At 35.7% G+C, this 20021-nt stretch overlaps 2 protein-coding genes across 3 annotated transcripts; one reads left to right on the top strand and one right to left on the bottom strand.

Moving 5' to 3' along the window:
* The first annotated feature begins 10485 nt into the window (after positions 1–10485).
* LOC102613688 (acyl-coenzyme A oxidase 2, peroxisomal) lies at positions 10486–14663 on the top strand. The gene is made up of 7 exons (XM_006464151.4): positions 10486–10969; positions 11496–11611; positions 12133–13013; positions 13548–13727; positions 13824–13990; positions 14076–14199; positions 14290–14663. Exons 1-7 carry the CDS (start codon positions 10527–10529, stop codon positions 14443–14445), a joined length of 2067 nt encoding a protein of 688 aa, XP_006464214.1. The 5' UTR covers positions 10486–10526; the 3' UTR covers positions 14446–14663.
* Positions 14664–14742: 79 nt separating this feature from the next.
* Positions 14743–19437, bottom strand: LOC102613191 (protein ALTERED PHOSPHATE STARVATION RESPONSE 1). Of its 2 annotated transcripts, XM_006464150.4 has the most exons (6): positions 18620–19437; positions 17640–18524; positions 17432–17509; positions 16783–16997; positions 15685–15908; positions 14743–15577 (listed from the first exon to the last, which is right to left on the bottom strand). In XM_006464150.4, exons 1-6 carry the CDS (start codon positions 18678–18680, stop codon positions 14923–14925), a joined length of 2118 nt encoding a protein of 705 aa, XP_006464213.1. In that variant the 5' UTR covers positions 18681–19437; the 3' UTR covers positions 14743–14922. The 2 variants fall into 2 exon arrangements, with proteins under 2 accessions (XP_006464213.1, XP_006464212.1); XM_006464149.4 differs by having other exon boundaries at positions 17640–19437.
* Positions 19438–20021: the final 584 nt, after the last annotated feature.

Genomic DNA, 20021 nt, shown 5'->3' with positions numbered 1-20021 from the left:
GTACTGGAATGATATTCAGATGCTAGTTGGGTAACCAATACAAGAGACAATAAATCCACTTCTGGTTGGATTTTTACAATTGCTGGAGGAGCGGTTTCTTGGGCTTCAAAGAAACAAACGTGCATAACTCATTCAACAATGGAAAGTGAGTTTATAGCACTTGCATCTGCAGGCAAAGAAGCAGAATGGCTGAGAAATTTGTTGTTTGATATAATGTTGTGGCCACAACCGATGCCATCTATTTCTTTGTACTGCGACAGTGAAGCTACATTGTCTAGAGCTTATAATAAAGTGTATAATGGAAAGTCTAGACATATTAGCTTAAGACATGAATATGTGAAACAATTAATAGCAGATGGTGTTATTAATATTGTTTATGTTAGGACTAATAAGAACCTAGCAGATCCTTTAACAAAAGGTCTTTCAAGAGACTTAGTTAAGGATACATCTTATGGAATGGGATTGAAACCTTTATATAATAAAGTCACCAACGACGGTAACCCAACTATGTAGTAGTTATACCGCTACTCCATAGTTAAATGGGTAATAACAAGTTGTTGTTATGTGACTGGTTTGACACCGAGTAATAAATAATCCCATTCGAGATATTCGGTGCAAATAGTTACGAGGTTGAGGTTGAGTATTTACTCTTAATGAAGTTCAAGTCTTTTAGTAGCTAAAGACATGATTTGAAACTTCACCTAAGTGAACATAAGAAATGGTGCCGTTTCTAACAAGGTCATGGTTTAATCTTGTAAATGTTCATGAATCCAAAATAGAGCACAAGGCCGGAATAGTGCTAACTATTGGAACACAACTTTGAAATCTGGGATAGCTTATATGTGATGTATCTCCGGTATTTACTTAAGAGACAAAGTTTAATACTTAGCACACTATTGTCTTGTAAATGCTTTGAAATACACTCACTAATTAAAGGTTAAAATCGAAAGATACCTTTTGTATGTATAAGTTTATCATTAATAAATCTGAAAAATATTACAATCTAGTGGGGATTGTAAGAGAGATTGTAACATCTTTCAAGTTTGTTTGGTTTGATATTCTGGACGAAAACGGGTTGCCGTTTATTGAGAAAACGACTAACCGTTTATTGAGAAAACGGCTAACCGTTTAAGTCCAGAGAGCATGTTTTTGTTCTGGAATAAACGGCTCACCATTTATGGTGAAAACGGCTTACCGTTTAAGTCCAGAGAGCATGTTTTATGTCCTAGAATAAACGGCTCACCGTTTATTGAGAAAACGGCTAACCGTTTATTTCCAAAAAGTTGTCAATTGGAAAACGGTTAGCAAGATTGAAAAGATTTCAATTGTAAATCGATGCATTTTTAAACCAAAAGAGTTTTTTCGAAGATGTACCATTTCTAATGGTTGTATTCTTTCAAATAAACATCTTATTCATAAAAAGAAAGACATACAATAAGATTAGAAATTAGATTTTGAAGATTTCATGCTTGTTCTGGAAATACAATCTTATTTGCTAAAGATTGTATTCAGGATTTGATATATCTTGGGGGTAATTTGCCATTAAAACTCTATAGCAAACCAAGATTGGTGAGGGCAAATAAAACCTTAAAGGAAAGTGTGTAAACACGTCTCAAATCCTAAGAAATTTCATTGTTCTTTGCCTCCATATTCTCATAATTCACCAACACATCATTAATTAACGAATCAAATCAAATTCATCAATTTATTAAACGAATCAATTTTTTTAAATCTAAATCCATTTAATTCACATCAAATCGAATAAAAGAATTCTGACCCAGATTATCACCTTTAAATTCAACAAAATAACAATACACATAGCCTGGTCGATTGTGTTTGAAATGGATAAAATTTATAGTGGCTGCTTTACCAATACTTCATGCTTTCGAAACTAAATAGAAGTACAACAATTACAAACATATCTTTTTTTAATTTTTATTATAGAGTTTTTTTTTTCTTTTCATTATAAGAAACGTGAGTTATATTAATCCTCCACATAGTTATTTTCAATAAAATACGCTAACCTTGTAACTTCTTAAATATAGAAAAATATTCAATAAAATATTAGCTTAGTTATTTTCTTAAATTTAAGAAATCCACATAGCATTCTCATCTCATGCACGTGTTTTATTACTTTTGTTACCATATCTATTATCCATTAATTGCTTTTCTACTTAACTTGTTTAATTGATGACGGATGTTCATCATGGGGTTCAACAAGCATAGGTTGAGAATGATACTAATGAAAAAGAAGAGGTTTATCGTACCCTAATTTAACTGGACCCGACACGTCAGCAAATGACATAAACGGGGTCAACTATCTATGCCATTAAGACAAAGTTAAGTAGAATAACAGTTATGAAACTCAATTGTAAGGATAGAATTTGTCCTCGTCCTCAAATTTTACATGGGACATTATTGAGGAAAATTTACAAAAATGATCATAATACTTTTGTATTTTTTAAATCACTTATATCACGTTTAAAATCTTTTAAGATCTCCAAAATCAACTGTTAAAATTCAAAACCCTAGGTGAGTTATTACTTCTTTTTTTATTTGTGTTGTGATTTTGTGCTATTGTTGTGTTTTGTTGTTGGTGGTGGTGGTGGATTGAATATTTATGGTTGTCGATGGCAGTGGTGGGTGAGGTTGTTGTGATGCAAGTGGGATGAGTGAGGTTGTTGTGTATGTATTTTGTGGGTGTTGGATGGCTGTTGCTGCCCACCGGATGGAATTCGCGCGACGTGTAGCAGCCCATCACACAAATTTTCTTGTGTTTTGTGCGACGAGCATTGCACAAAAACACAGATTGTGCACAAATCGTGTATTTTGTTGCACAATTTGCGATTATTTGTATTTATTGAAATAATTTTGTAAATTTTAATAACGAATATAAATTTGATTTTGTGACAGATACATGGCCAAAAAGAAATTTACAAAGCGTAATCCGCCCGCACTGAGGAAGGATCCAGGCGTGACAAAGTTAGGCTTTGATGATCATTTCCCGGGCTGTTGTTGAGTGTTAGAAAATGCATATTTATAAAGGAGAAAACCGTCATTTTACATTTCAAGTCTTACTAACAACTCTTACTTTTATGTATTTAACCTTCTTGTGATTTAATTACATGTGTTTTATTTTAATTAAGTATTTTATGTATTTTAGGGGCATCATAGTCATTTCACAATAAACGAGAAATCAGATGGCAAAACGGACATCACTTTTGAAATCAGGACGGTCGAAAACCTTAGGAGGAGCATAAAAGGAAAAATGGCACTGTTCACATGTACGGTACTATTCACGTGTACGGTACTGTATACGTTACTGTTCACAACACTGTTCACATAGACGGACCGATGACGTGGCATTGACTGATGAGGTGTCACGATCCTATTGGACTAAAATTCTTATATACTGTTGATGGTGACGTGGCAGCATATCAGTGGACGAAAAATCTCGTATACGGTGCATGCATCACACATGATTATTTTCAACCAAACCGTGTTACTGTTCATCCAGGTCAAACCGCGTTACTGTTCAAAGTCGAGTCAAACCGTGTTACTGTTCATCCGCGTGGTCAAACCGTGTTGACTGATGACGTGGCGCAATCCTGAGCGTCCAAACTGTTTTTAATCCGATGGCCATGATTTACTCCATGTATCTATAAAAAGGGGACCTCTCCCCTCTAATTTGATATCTCTGAATCCATTTTTGGACTCTGTTTTCTGTAATTCCTTCTCCATCTTGCATTTTCTTTGTATTTTAATAAATTCCCATTTTGCCCCTAGTTCAATTATGAGTGGCTAATTTTCTTTCAAGTTTGGGTTGAAGGTGAAGTCTCAACATGTGTCATGGGCTTAATTTGGTAAATTTATTTTCTCTTCCCCTCTAGTTTTTGTGGATGTTTTGACTTCTCGTCGACAAATAATACTAATCTTGTCTAGTACCGCCTTGGTTTCATCGGCCCTCTAGTACAAGGTTATTATTATTTGGCACGATAAGCCCTTAGCACCATATTGATTAGAGCGTGGTTCATAAGGTGTGGATTCCCCCCTCATGATTTAATTGACATTAATAAGGAATATTTAGCCCATGATGCATGTTGATACGGATCTAGATACCCAAGTACGTCATTTCAATATAATTCTCTTCAATTTATTCTCGCCATTTCAATACCAATTTTAGAATTTATTCTCACCATTTTAATTTAAGTTTTAGCATATTCCAAATCATTTCCACCACAAATCCAACCACCCATTTACAAAATTAATTCTATATATAATTAAAATCCACCTCCTCGTGGGATCGACACTCGTCACCATTAGTCTATACTACAATAGATTTGTGCGCTTGCGAGTACATTAAAATTTGCACAACAGCTGTATTACAGAGACATCAAAATTTAAGAGAGTCATCCAAGTTATCTGAAGTAAGTTAACGCGAAAACAATTATCATTATTCAAGAGTGATATTTTCGGGCACTTCATGGATTTGAAGAGTTATGCATTCAGTGGTGTTCTAATCCACAACCTGATGCTTAAGCAAGTCACACGTGAATAAACCAATAAAAATCAGTTGTGGTTTCAAATAAGAGAGCATTTTAACATGTTTATTGATTGAAAAGTGGTGTCAGTTACGGGACTTTTCAGTAGTCGAGACATTATACAAAAAAAAATCCACCAGTGCTTTATAGGTTACTCTATAAGTATTTTGATGGTAGGTTTAAAGACTTGAATCTCAAACAGTTGGATGTTACATTTGCAATTTGAACTTTCATGCTATAGACGACGACGATGTCCTAAAAATTATGTTGTATTACTTTGCAAATAGAGTATTGAATGTGCGAAAAGATAACAATCAGGCTGATTTCAAATTGATGAATTATGTTGATGATATAGATCACTTTTGAAGTCACCTATGGGGTCATATATCATGAAAAATAGTATACAACAGTATTGATAATGCACTGAATCAGAAAGTCGAAATATATAAGAATGATCACTTGAAAGATCAATATCATAATATTGAAAAATACAATCTTTATGGCTTTAGTCATGGAGTTCAGGTGGGTTATTAGAAAAAAAAATTTAAGTTCTTATGTGTACTCATGACACAACCTTGATTATTTCGTCGTTAAATATGTTTATAGGTAGTGAACATGTACGATACATTGTATTATCAGGTCTCAAAGTTGTCTTCATGGCGATATTGTATTTATTATGATTTATCTGTAAAACATTATAAACTCTTGCCAAAACCTGATCAAAAGTACAATATTTTTGAATTAGAAAAGTTGTATTATTGCCATTCACGTACTCCATACGCCCATCTGCCAACGTCTTCCACCAATCGTCATAACACAATTGAAGTACAACCGAATCCATTAAATCTAAAAAATATTTTAAAAAATAAATGTGGTTACACACGACAAAACATGATAAAGTGAATATACAACACATTTTACATGGATATCGCAGAAACGATCATAATAGGTATCTATCACACTTAACTTGAGACAAATTTTTTATTTGGCCATAGGGGAGACTGGCAAAAACGGTTGTAGGTTTGTTTCGTTTCGTCGCAAGTTTTGAAACGGTATATTAAACAAAAAAAGGGACACATGAAGCCTAAGTTATGACCTCCAAAAAATAGCCGTTGTATGTATTGTATTTTTGTGTGACAGGTTGAATTTTTGTGTCGGGCGAGCTATCTCACATTTGTGCGATAGATAAGTTGTCGCACGAAATTTTGTGCGATGGGTGCTGCCCATTGTGCGAATCTTCACAAATTGGTCAGCACCCATTGCAAGATATTCCTAGCAACACACTCCGACAATGCATCAACACCACCAACTACCTCTTTCACCACAACCAACAACACTACCACAACAACAACAATACAACCACAACACAACACAAGAATAAAATAAAACATGTATTTAAAATTGCTAACCTAAGGTTTTTGAACTTCAACCATTGATCTTTTAGATCTTGATTGCTATTAGACATGATATTGGTGGAATTAGTGTTATTGGACGTGATTCTAGTGAGATTGGCCGCCGATGATGAACTCCAATGTTGCTCTACGGTGCTAGCGATAAGTATGAGGTTTGGTTGAGTAAGAGATTTTGGTGAGCCTGGGTTAGATTGACAGGGGTAATTTGGTCCAAAATTTTGTTGCTTGGCTAGTTTTGATAGGAAAAAAACTTGTGTGATTAGTTTTGTAATGTGCTAAATTTTTATAGTTATTTTTGTAAATTTTCCCATTATTAAATACTCCAAATATGAAATAGACTCCGTAAACCATTTCTACTTAAGAGTTCCTAGTCATAAGATATGATATTCTCATTTCCAAGCATTATATATACGAGAGCTCCTCCTCTCTCTTTACTCTCTTTCTTTTCAATTATTACTATCAAGCCTTCTAATTTTACTTAAGCGTTGGAGGGTCTCTGCAGGTAATAATCGCGGCAATCTTCACTTATTTCTTGTCTTGTAGATTATTTCCCAAATTTCAATCTCCTAGACAACCATGTTAAGGAGTTAGTAGCTTGTTTCCCAAGTTATTCTAATTTTATTGTTCAGCCAAATTTGTGCATCAACAAGCTAGGTCATTCAACTATCTCTCAACAATGAAGATCAAGCATAGTCAAGGACAACAAATCTCTTTATGATAAACATATCCATTTTGTAATTTTGTTATTACAAGTAGTTTCTCTAAAGGATCGGACTAATGATGTATACAATAATTAAATTTTTATGAAAGCCTTTTACTTCTCTTTAATGGAATGTATCTTATTTTTAGCCTAATTCTTTTTTAGATGATCGATTCAACCTCTAATAAAAAGATATATTGATAATAGTTCATTTCTTTAACAAGCATAACAACCTTATTGTTTCGGTAGAGAGAAGAACTTGTAATTAGCTTTTCGAGAAATATACATGCATGCATGCATGCATACATACATACATACATACATACATACATAGACACACACACACACACACACACACACACACATATATATTGAGTTTCGAATCAAGGATCCCTACTTATATTAAAGTCAGAGATGAGTTAAAAGAGAAAAAAACACACATATTTTTATATAATACATGATAAAATACACTGCACTAAAGTTTGTATTATTTGTTTATTAGCTTATTCCATACTTTAATATGGTTAGGGATCCATGATTAGAACATATATAGTGAGTTTCCAATTAGGGATCGCTAGTTATATTAAAGTCAGATTCTCATTCAGGGATCCCTGATCATATTAAAGTCATGGATAAAATAAAAGATTAAAAAAACACAAATTTCAATATACTATATAGAGAGAGAGAGAAAGAAATGTTTCAATCAGGAATCCCTGATCATATAAAAGTCAATAACAAATTAAAAGACAAAAAATACAACCTTTGAAGCATTATATTTTGTTATGCATTGTATTAAAATATGTATTTTCTTTTCTTTTAGTTTATCTATGATTTTAATATGGTGAAGGATCCCTTGTTGACAACTATCTCTCTCTCTCTCTCTACACATACATACATACATACATACATACATATATATGGGTAATTTTTAGAGACCTCCCCTGAAGGTTGGTGTATTAACACCTAAATAGAAAATATGACCGTAATTACAAATGCCTCCCCCGCTGTTTGTATTTTCATCCACTGATTGTTAGTATATTAATAAAATGACAAAAATGCCCCTAAAGTTGAAAACACCCTTATTAGGGTGATGTTCGTTAATAGAATAAAATATGTTTTGCTCCTAGTACACGGATAAAAAAAAGAAGGAATAACCAAATACTTGACATTGCATACTTATTAACTAGAAAAAAAAAGAAGGATAAAATATTGGCAAAGAATTTAACAATTTCTAAACTGCAATTAAGAAAATCATATTTATTTTAAATTGTAATAAAAAATACGATCCCAAAATTAATTTCATTAAAAAACACTCAATTTTTTTATTTCAATTTTAATATAAAAATTAGGAATTATATTTACGATTACAACGCTAAAACTCACTTTTGTTTAACATAGAAATCACACGAAAAATAACTAATTTCTAATACGCAATGGTTTGTTTAGCTCATCACTAGTGCGAATCACACTAAAAACATGCAGCAGCTCCTTCAACAACTCAAACACAACCTTAAATCCATTTTCAAACACAACATCAAATCAACCAAAAGGCTCTAACTTTAACATGCATTGAGTTATTTGAAATTTTCACCTTCTATGAGGTTTAATAACTCATTCATTCTTCACCTATTGCCAGCAATGGTCATCAATGACACCATTTTCTCGCCGCCATCACTTCGTTGTTCATTACTCTTCTTTCAAATTAGGGCTTCTTTGAATTTGAACTTCATTTGGCGAGGTTAGAAGCATAAAGAGAAGAATTTGGTTGTGTTTGGGACTTTGGGTAGGGGTGGGCAAATACGGGTTCGGGTCGGATTCGGATCAACCCGATCGGATTTCGGATTGATCGGGTTGAACACAAACTCATCTGAACACAACCCGAACTTATAACCCGATCCGATTCGATCCGATATATATTCGGATCAGATCGGATCAGGTCAATAAATCGGGTTAAATTCGGTTCGGATCGGGTTCGGATTTACAATTTTCTTATTTTTTTATTAACATTTAACAATACATAATTACAAATTAACAATTTCACATGTAATATAATAATATATGATATATTACTGCTAAATGGCGAACAATATGGTATAGTACTATTATACCAACAGAGCTTCAAAAGAGGAAAAGGAAACTCGGATTGTAGCCTTGCAATTACTGGGTTGAATGGATCTTGGATCAGATTAGGTGATGGTGGAGGACTGGCGGCGTGGAGCAGCAGATCCGGTCCGGTAGCAACAGATCTGGTAGCAACAGATCCGGTAGCAGCAGATCCATTTGTGGTCCTCGCGGAGCAGTTAGCGTCGGTGGTGACTACGGGAAAAATCGATTCGGCTGCCTCTTACTTTTCCGATATGTGTGCATGGTTGTGTGCATGAAATCGTGAATAATGTTCTTGAGATGAGATTGAGAAGTTGAGGAAGGGAGGAAGAGTGTTCTCTATTTTTTTTTCTTTTTTTTTCCGTTTTAATGCAACTGAAGAATGTTATTGGCTTGGCTAAAATGTGATTTGGTCTTTAGCTATTAAAGAGTGTTGAGTGTTCTTCACGTGCATGTGCTCTTTAGTCTTTGGGTTTAGGTTTCCTTTTTTTACCTTTAATTTCTTTTTTTTCTTTGGCAACCCGATCGGCTTTTCGGATCGGATCGAGTTTCATCCGATCCGATCGGATCGAGTTTCATCCGATCCGATCATGATCCGATCGGGTTAGCAAGAATACATTCGATCGGGTTATATCAACAATCCGATCCGACCCGAACCCGATATTTTTCGGATCGGATCGGGTCGGGTCGGGTCGGATCGGATATTTTGCCCACCCCTAACTTTGGGTGGATGAATGGATTGCTCATTACCTTGGGTTTGAAAGATGAAAAAGAAGATATGTCCAATGCATCCTTGGAACCAGTGGATGAAAGATGAAAGAAAAGATATGTCAATGCATCCTTGGAACCAGGGGATAATGAAGTGCACAACAGTCAACTCGATTACTTTTGATTTTTTCAAAATTTTAGAGAGCTTTTTTACGAAATTACCGTTATACATTGACATGATACCAAATGAAATACAAACGACATGGGAAGTATCTAATAATACACTCATACTTTCTATCTAAGTGTTAATACGTCAAACCTCAGGGGAGATCCCTAAAAATTACCCAAACACACACATATATATATATATATGTGTGTGTGTGTGTGTGTGTGTGTGTGTGTGTGTGTGTGGAGCCCTCATTTTTTTCTTAAGGTAGACATGTTATTATACCATATGGTTTAATAAATTTATGTAATTTAATTGCGTGTCTACATTGACTTTATTAAACCATATGCTTTAATAGTGTGTCTGTATTATAAAAAAAAACAGTGAGAGCACCATTATAAGAGAAAGACTTTATATATAAAATTATTTTAGTTCAAAATCCTAAATTTTGTTGAAGTCAGAAAAAATTATTAAATTATATTATTTAATAGTATAAGAGTCAAATAAAAAAAAGTGTAATAATTAAGTCATATGAATAGTGTAATAACATCTAAATTATATGACTATATTTTTATGGATTTTAATAAATTCACAATTGCATGTCAGAAAATCCATATATATAAATTGTATGGTCAAATAAATATCAAACGGCTAAATGCCGACTCATAATCATTCATCAATCGGATCCAAAACGAAATAAACGAATCGTCAATCAATATCCAATTGACGTTGAGAGGCGCGCCAAAAAGTGACTTAACTGCCAAGCATCCGGCCCGCTCACCTTCCTCCACGTATACAGAAACAACCATCACGCCACGTAACCTTCCATTCATTATAACAAAATTAAATAACAAGCCAACGACCATCATCGTCTCTTCTTCAATTCATCACCAAAAATGAACCCCTCAAATCAGTCTCCCAATCACACGGCCGAGGATGAATCTCAGGCGGTCGTCACACGCCGCATCCAACGGCTGAGCTTACACCTGATGGCCATATCAGCTCAGAATTATGATCTTTGTATAGTTTCTTGCAGCAGCAGAGGAAAGCTTGAGGTTGACAAGGCGCAGTTATCTCGTTATATGAGAGGAAAGCACAGGGAGATACAAGAGAGAGTGTTCGAGTACTTTAACTCGAGGCCTGATTTGCAAACCCCAGTTGAGATTTTGAAGGATGATCACAGAGAGCTTTGTTGGAGACAGCTTCTTGGGCTTGTCAGGGAGGCTGGCATTAAGCCTTTTAAGTATGTTGCTGAAGATCCTGCTCAGTATTTTGCCATAGCTGAGGCTGTGGGGAGTGTTGACATGTCTTTAGGCATCAAGATGGGAGTGCAATACAGGTCCTATTCTTTTCTTTTTTTCTTTTTTTTTCTCCAAATGACTCCTCAATTTTCATTCTAGCAAATGGTTTGGTGAACGCTTTCGAATTCATTTATGTTACATTTGTTGGTAGCTAGTGATTCCACCTGCTTTTACTTGACAATTAGTGATTCTGTTTCGTAGTAGCTGTAGATTAAACTGCCCTGTAATTTGGTTATCTAGGAACTTAAACACAAGAATTGCAATGATTTTGAGAACATTTGAGTTGTTTTGTCCCATCTTTTTTCATTCCCAATCTCTTCCTTTATGTGATAATTCATTAGAATTTCATCCGTGCTAGAGCTTTTTATCTCTTAGGATCTTATTCAAATAAGATTCAAATAGCTCAGAACAGCTATCCTTTGCTCGTGTGTGGTTCCTGGATCAGTTGGCATGAGTATCTGAACATTCATAAGTGAAAACCTATCAAATGGTTTCTACTTTCTCTAGTTGCACGTTAATACTGAATGAACTTTAAATGACGTTGACATAATAATGTTTACACAGTCTTTGGGGAGGCTCTGTAATCAACTTAGGAACCAAAAAGCACAGAGACAAGTATTATGATGGTATTGACAATTTGGACTACCCGGGTTGTTTTGCTATGACAGAACTCCATCACGGTAAGCTTCTGCAAATCTTTCACATATTTGTTGATTATCTTTCACTTGTGTTTTGCTTTGAAAACATAACATATACTTCTGTAGTGTAAATATCTCCAAATGTTATTCTGTATGAGTGCTCCTTGCTAACTGTGGCCAAATCTAGATTTTGCTCCTCGAAGCTTTAACAATAAACGACTGATTGGTTTCTTTTTCACCTCAATAACAGCCAAAGTCATGATTTTATTTAACTCTGTGTGAAGTGTGGCATTTTATTTCTGAGGGAAAGTTTTTAAAATGTTAATGATGTGCTGTCTAATCTGTACCCTTCATTTTCTGTCAAATTAATACTTGATGTGGCTGTTGGTTGATCATAGTGATATGTCATTTGCATTGACTGATAATCTTATTTTATTCATGTTTTATTGTTTTCACTTTGTTAGAGATCTTAGGAAATGCTGATATCTTTATTCGGTCTGTTCTTTCAACTGTCTAGCACTGTACTGAGCATGCATATCTTAACTGAACTGTCATTTTTTTAGGCTCCAATGTTCAAGGCCTTCAAACAGTTGCAACATTTGATCCCATCAAAGACGAATTCATAATCAACACACCCAATGATGGAGCTATTAAATGGTGGATTGGTAATGCTGCAGTTCATGGCAAGTTTGCCACTGTTTTTGCCAAGTTGATGTTGCCAACTCATGACTCAAAAGGATATTCAGATATGGGTGTCCACGCCTTCATTGTTCCAATTAGAGATATGAAGACCCACCAGACACTTCCAGGAATTGAAATACATGATTGTGGCCACAAGGTTGGTCTAAATGGAGTAGACAATGGAGCTTTGAGATTCTGTTCTGTAAGAATTCCTAGAGATAATCTTCTTAATCGATTTGGAGATGTTTCAAGGGATGGAAAATACACAAGCAGCCTTCCAACCATAAATAAACGATTTGCTGCTACTCTAGGAGAACTTGTTGGTGGGAGAGTTGGCCTTGCATATTCTTCAGTTGGTGTCCTGAAGATTGCTGCAACAATTGCCATTCGATATTCTTTATTGCGCCAACAATTCGGTCCTCCCAGGAAGCCTGAAGTCAGCATTCTTGATTATCAGTCTCAGCAGCACAAGCTTATGCCAATGCTAGCTTCCACTTATGCATTCCATTTTGCAACTGCTAACTTGGTAGAGAAATATTCAGAGATGAAAAAAACTCATGACGAGCAATTGGTTGGTGATGTCCATGCTTTATCTGCAGGCCTCAAGTCTTATGTGACTTCTTATACTGCAAAGTCATTGAGTGTTTGCAGGGAAGCTTGCGGAGGTCATGGTTATGCTGCTGTCAACAGATTTGGTAGCCTGAGGAATGATCATGACATTTTCCAGACTTTTGAGGGTGACAACACAGTTCTTTTACAACAGGTTATAAACAAATTGTTTTTTGTTACGTCCTTCCTTGAATTTTAATAGTTTAAACTGCTTGTTTTTGGTTGCCTTTATTTCTCCTCTAGATTGATTCAGAAAAAAATTCCAAAATGATCCCAATCCCCTAGCTTGATCATTCCACTTTTTCCATTTAAAGGGTTCTAAGTCTCTGAACTTCCACTCAATTCATGAATGATATTTTGTCAAAGCTTTCCATTTTGTAATAGGAAGAAATATCTTTCTGCTGGTTTATTTTGCATGGACTTGTCTTGGGGCAATTTGAAATTAATTGTGCATGATGGTCATTAGTGGAGACGTGATAGAAAAACCAAATAAGTGTCGGTTTTTCCTAAGAATTCCATATGAAAGTTTGTCAGACAGCAGCATTCTCGTGGATGACTTAAATCTTCCCAAAGATTTCATTTGTGTGCAACGTGTGATAAACTTTTTGACTTCCATAAATACATAATTGGTACGCCATCGTTTCTCTTTTCGATGATCGCTAGAATTGACATTTTTGCTAGGATGCAGGTGGCAGGTGATCTCTTGAAACAGTATAAGGAGAAGTTTCAAGGTGGGCCACTAACTGTTACATGGAATTACTTGAGAGAATCCATGAACGCCTATCTTTCTCAGCCAAATCCTGTAACTGCTCGTTGGGAAGGTGAAGAGCACTTACGGGATCCTAAGTTCCAATTGGATGCCTTTAGAGTGAGTGCTAACTCCTTTTGCTTTTGAAAAATCTTGGTTGTGGTATATACATTAAAATTTCGGGATTTGTAATTTATACAATTTTTCTTGTTCCAGTACCGAACATCTCGATTACTTCAAAGTGTTGCGGTCCGTTTGCGCAAGCACTCTAAAACCCTTGGAAGCTTTGGTGCTTGGAATAGATGCTTAAACCATCTTCTCACGCTCGCAGAATCCCATATAGAATCTGTCATCCTTGCAAAGTTTATTGAAGCTGTGCAGAAGTACTTCCTAGTTTCAAGGTCATAAGTTCTTTTCTTTTTGTGTTATGATTCTGATTTTCTAATCTAGCCATCATATATTCTCCAGCTGCCCTGATCCTAGCTCTCGAGCTGCTCTGAAACTGGTCTGCGATCTTTATGCCTTGAACCGAATCTGGAATGACATTGGAACATACCGTAATGTTGACTATGTGGCCCCTAACAAGGCGAAGGTATTCATAAATTTTAAAACCTTAGCATTGTTTTTCCCTGGGAAAAATACAATGGCTTTTGTTGATGTATTGCATCTTTTTGTTCTGCAGGCAATTCACAAGCTCACAGAATACTTGAGTTTCCAAGTGAGGAATATTGCTGGTGAACTTATAGATGCATTTGATCTTCCAGACTATGTTACAAGGGCACCAATTGCCAGGCAATCAGATGCTTATGCTTATTACACACAGATTGTTGGATTCTGATATTCCTAGGGGAAGCAAAAGCAGTGATTTGGATACTGTTGAAAACAAGTGCGGATGTAAAAACAGGGAGAATTTTTCTTTTTCTTTATCTTTGCATACATGAATAAGTTGTGAAAATTCAGGAAACCTTTAAATTTTTTCTAGCGATATTGATTGATCCATCATCACTTTGTTAATAAGAGAAACTAGATAGTGCTTGCTCCAAGTTTTCATTTAAATTCATCCAAGTAGTTTTCTCGTTGGGTTGTTGCTTGTAAGAACAAGTCCTATTTGGGTCCTGATGAAAACTGGATGTAATAAGCACATTTAAATTTGCAGTAATGCTCATATCATAGAAAACCTGTAAATCGGCTAGCACCCCCAGATTCAATTTTAATATCATCTCCATACTTCCAAATGTTCTCCTTTTTGAATATTTTACAAATATCTACCTCCAACTACGCACTCGAAGATGTTTAGTAGATAATTACACTACCATTAAACACCAGGTGGCTTGCACTTCGCATACGTGACTCGAGCCGCTTCACTTTTCTGTTTAACATCCTCGTACATTTTCACTGATGCCTCAGAAAATTTGTTCAGTCGATCAAGAACTTTTGTCAAGCCGGCGTGTATGCAGCTCAGGTTTGATGAGACATCATCATTTTTCTCATCATCTTTGCCCTCTGGTTCTGCCTTGTTTGCATCAGTGAGTTTCAGTTTCTCCAGTTGCTGTTCTGCTTGTTGCTCCATCAAATGGCGCAGATCAGATAAGAAACTTTTGATGTCATTACTAAGTTCCACGGAAGGCAAAGCTTTGATCCCAACTGACCAATCACGGCATAACACAAATATAGGTGGGGCCACAACTCGACGAGGGGAAAATGGCCTCCTGTTCTTGCAACGCTCTCGTGGTTGCAGAATGCAATTTTGCAGCCACGCGTTAATAGATTCTACATAAGATGCGAGGCTGTTGAACCAGTCTGCAAAGCTCAAGCCAAAGCATTCAACCTCCTCCAGTAGCTGAGCCAAAATTTGCTTGCGTGTATTCCCCTGAGGAGTTCCTGTTGAGCTCCTTGAATGATATGCCAAGGAGATGGTGATATATTGTGCATGGTGGCACTCAAGCATGGCCTTCCACATTCTCGTCATCCTGCATGCGGTTTACCAGTCATAAATCCTTTTTTTTTTTTTTATGATTTAACGAGAGTAATCTCAGCGGCCAAAAAAAAAAAAAAAAAAACAAAAAGGACAATTTACCCCTGGATCAGCTCTACAAGTTGTGGATGCAACTCTTCATCTCTCATTTTCTCAATTCGCCTGGATATGGAATCAACAGAGCGAAGTCCGACTCTGATCTGTGAATGTAGGTCCTTAACAATTGCCCTGGTCTTGTCAATTACCTGCGAACTATGATCCTTTGCAAACTGGTGCCTAAGCTGGTTACACTTCCGATCATACTCCTTCCTGAGAGATTCACAGGCCTATAGAACCAAATTATGAGCAAAGGTGGCAGTGAGAAAGTTATATGAGTATGTTACTAGGCAGGGTGTAAAATCTTCGAAGAAATGCTTAAATGTCAACTTGCACATCAAATGGACAACAATTTCACAATACAGATTTGGTTCCAGTTAGAAGGGCCATGATTTACATCAAAACAGGCACAAAACTTCGAATCCAAATGATAGGATAATTTGAATAGTATCTGTTTTGATCTTCTAGTGATCAAAGGCAGCATAATTAGTGACAGGCTAAGAGGGGACATAACATGGATGGATGCACAAGGTAACAACACTAAAGCATTGCCTAAAATGCCTCCTTTACGTACAACATCGATAAATGACAAATATAATGCATTGCCTTCAAACTTCTCACCAAACCCCTTTTGATGTCTAACAGTTGTTGACAAATAGAAATACAGTAAAGGAATGAAGCTTGAAATGAATGAAGATAATTTGTTAAATACAACAGCCAATTACCAAGCAAAAGATTTCTCCAAAGGTTTAAGACTATTGATCAACAAGGTTGACGAGACATCAACCCAGCATTTCAGTCATTGCACATTTAAGTTCTTACTATTCACAGAGGTCCTCTCGATTAGCAGCATTATGCCAACAACTAATGTTCATTTTTATTAAAGGGATAGCAAAATTACTGTCGTCAATAGAAAACCCCAAATATCATTCAATCATGTGTTTGTGGATGCTTGTGTGGTTTTTTCCTGACTTATCTTAACCACAAAAATCATGAATGCACTTGAATCCAGTTAATTATGGATGAAACCTAGGCAACATGCAACATTTTAATCAAGATGAAATTTTTAACCCTTGAATACAAGAAATGGTTTTGAAAACAAACCTTTACTTCATCATAAAGTTTTCTTTCCCATGCAAATAGTCTTTCCAGGGTGGACAAATGGCTTCCAGCAATCATACAGAATTCTTCAACAAAATCACTTCCACTGTCACTAACATCATCTCTTGCTGCTCCTGCCAGTGGATTCCTTGATGAAGATGACCTAGAAGATGTTGTTCGCTTCCAAGTAATGACCTTTGTAACATGCCGTACGGGTTCTAAACAAACAATGGAAATTTATGTTAAAGCAAGAAAAGCCGGAGAAAGGTTGTATCGAAAGAGCCCAAAAGGGAAGGAAAACATCCGTAAAAAACTACTGCCAAAGAATTAAAAGAAACCATTCACACAGTTGTAAGTTGTGCAGATGGTACCCTAAAATGATGTGAAACAATCATCAACTGATCTAATATAATCTGGAAATCAAAGAAAATTATTTTCCTGAATCTTTATTCCATCCACAAAAAGCGGTCTAAAAATTAAATAACTTGTACCTTGCATAGGAGTGTAAAATTATATAAAAGAACTCAACATAGTTCAAGCAACTGCTGAAATAAAGCAAAAAAACACATTCATACTAAGAGCCTAATGAGTACCTGTTGATTTAATTGTAAAATGATTGATTATTTGGGTCCCAAGACAAACTAATGCTTACCATGGGAAACTGGTGCAGCTCTTCCTCTGCAGCAAACAAGTTGGAAAGCTGCCAAAACATCTGAAGCAGATGAACTCCCTAAAAGAAAAGGAAAAAGGAAATTAAAAAAAAGGCACAAGGTAAATCAATAAGACAAATTATGCAAAAGAATCCATATCCACTCTACCAAAACAGGAGGTAATACAATTAGCTTAACAAAAACTGTTACCTTTTATCTCTGAAAATCCGACCCTGATTTTGTTTGACTCGAGCATCCGGGATACTTCCCTGCCAGATTCAGATGCTCGGAAGAAACGGTGCTCTATATCCTTAATGCTCGAAAGAAAATCCTTAGCTCTATGAGTAATGAACTCCGAAGGGTCCTCTCTTTCTGCACACACATCTTTCTCCCCCACTGTCTTCTCTCTCTTCGAACTTGACTGTTCAAGTGCAACATTTCCAACATTGGCATTTCGCTCCACATGCCCCGGCCTCACTTGAACTCCCCATGAGTTAACGGGATTTCCATTACTAACACTACATTCCACGGTTCGATCACTAGCATCCTGTCGAGCCACTGAACTTTTAGCCATTTCAAAATCTTTTAGCCCTGATTCAGGCCTTACAGATGCTTCGCCATATTCACTAGTACTATCTGAACCAACATTTGCCCACTTCCCCTTTCTCTCTATCACATTATCAATAACCCCTCCATTTTTTGACTGTAGCACCTCCTCAGACTCCGATTGGAACCCATCATTCATACCCACAAAACTAAAGCTATCACATTGGTCACTAGTATCAAAATAATCCCAAGTGCCAGACTCAAAAAAAGGCGGCGGCGGCGGCGGCGGCGGGATAGCCGTCTCCAAAGCCTCATCCTCAACATAACCCCTAACACCATCATTTGTATTCACCCTTATAGTCACAGCCTCAGTCTTTGCAGTTCTCATATAACTAAAACTCATGTCACTATTCTTAGGACTAGGGCTTTCCTCATTGTGCAACGGTGAATCAGATACTTCATTAACATGTGAAGGTGACGGTGATGGATATGATGAATGTGATGGCGTTTTCTCAAGCTCAGTAGCTGTGGTTGTTGATAAAGATGACTCTATCAAAACCTCAGCTTCAGCATACCTCCTTAGAGCAATGCCAATATTTTTAAGAGACTGAATGTAAGATACATGAGCAGCTGCAAGTCCATACCTTGAATCCATTGCTTGTTTGATAAATCTCCTCCTAGCTTTGCACAAACGCAAAGCTTCATTTTTGTCACCTTTTGAGCTTGCTAATCCCATTTCCAGGAGAAATTTGCGAACTTTATCAGGTTCGTGAAACCAAGTTCATTTTTTTTTTTTCAAGAAACCCGTTTCAGAATCTAAAAGGATAATCGTTTTAAGAACAGAAGATCTAACAAAACAAGAAAATGAAGAAAAAGCTTAAACCTTGAAAGTACCCAAAACCTTAAGAGTTCAAAACAGAGGAGGTATGAAAATGCAAACTTTTTCAAAGATGGTTATTTAAATCTACAAGAAAAAGTTAAACCCACTAGAAACAAGCTTTGGTTACAAAGGCTTGAGACGAAACTGGTAAAAAGAAATCAGCTTTTTTTATCTGCAGCTTCTGCTAATACACACTGAAACAGAGCAAAAGAAATAGAGGAGCAGAGTATAGGCTAATCGTTTTCAAAAGAGAGAAAAAGAGGGCCAATTAGCAAAAATAAGCAAAAGAAGGAAGTAGGAGTTTGGTGAGTCATAAATTTAAAGCAGCCATTATTAATGAAGCAGCCAGAAACAAGCAGGAGACTGGGAGCAAAAGAAAGCGAAGCATGAAATGTGATACATCAGGGAGGCTGGAACAGAGCACAGGGACTAAAATGCAAGGCTTTGAAGAAATTGTTTGAGTGATGGAGTGAGAGAAAGGGGGGAGAGAGGAATCTGTGTGACAGAGTGATGCAGAGAGAAGGAGGCTGCCTCGTTATTTGTGTGAGCGTCTGTGTGTCCTGTGTAATGTGACTTCTCGGTTCTCACTCTGGCAAATATTGGGTTAAAAAACAAGAATATATTATGATTTTATGAACCAAACTACCCAACCATTAAGGGAAAATACAGAGTAATTTTTCGCAATTAGGCTGTAATAAGTGTTAAGTTGGTTTTAACTTAAAAAAAAAATTCTTAAGGCTCGACGGCTCATCGAGTCGATTTACATGAATGATAATTTTTATAGATTAATATTTAATTCGACGTTGTTATATGGTACTCAATATCGTCAACTAAATCATTATAGTATTATCATTCGTTATGAAGTAATTTTTAAAAAATTTAAAATTAATTTTAATGTTTAATATTTTATAAAAATTTAACTTTATGAATTAATTTTATATTTAGTATATTATAAAAATTTAAATTATCATTATTTAATTAAGAAATAAAATTATTAAATTTAAAGAAATTATTTTTATTTACAAAATAAAAATTATTATAGTCGTCAATTATTATATGTACACAATAAAAAATATTATACACATTTAAAAATACGTAAATAAATTTTATTCAACATTGATTTTAACCATTTATATACTTATAGCCATTTAATGATAATATTTATT

The sequence above is a fragment of the Citrus sinensis genome, chromosome 7 (assembly GCF_022201045.2).
Source record: "Citrus sinensis cultivar Valencia sweet orange chromosome 7, DVS_A1.0, whole genome shotgun sequence".
Lineage (NCBI taxonomy): Eukaryota > Viridiplantae > Streptophyta > Magnoliopsida > Sapindales > Rutaceae > Citrus > Citrus sinensis.
Note: the sequence above shows the minus strand (reverse complement) of the source record. Positions and strands in the feature narration are given on the sequence as shown.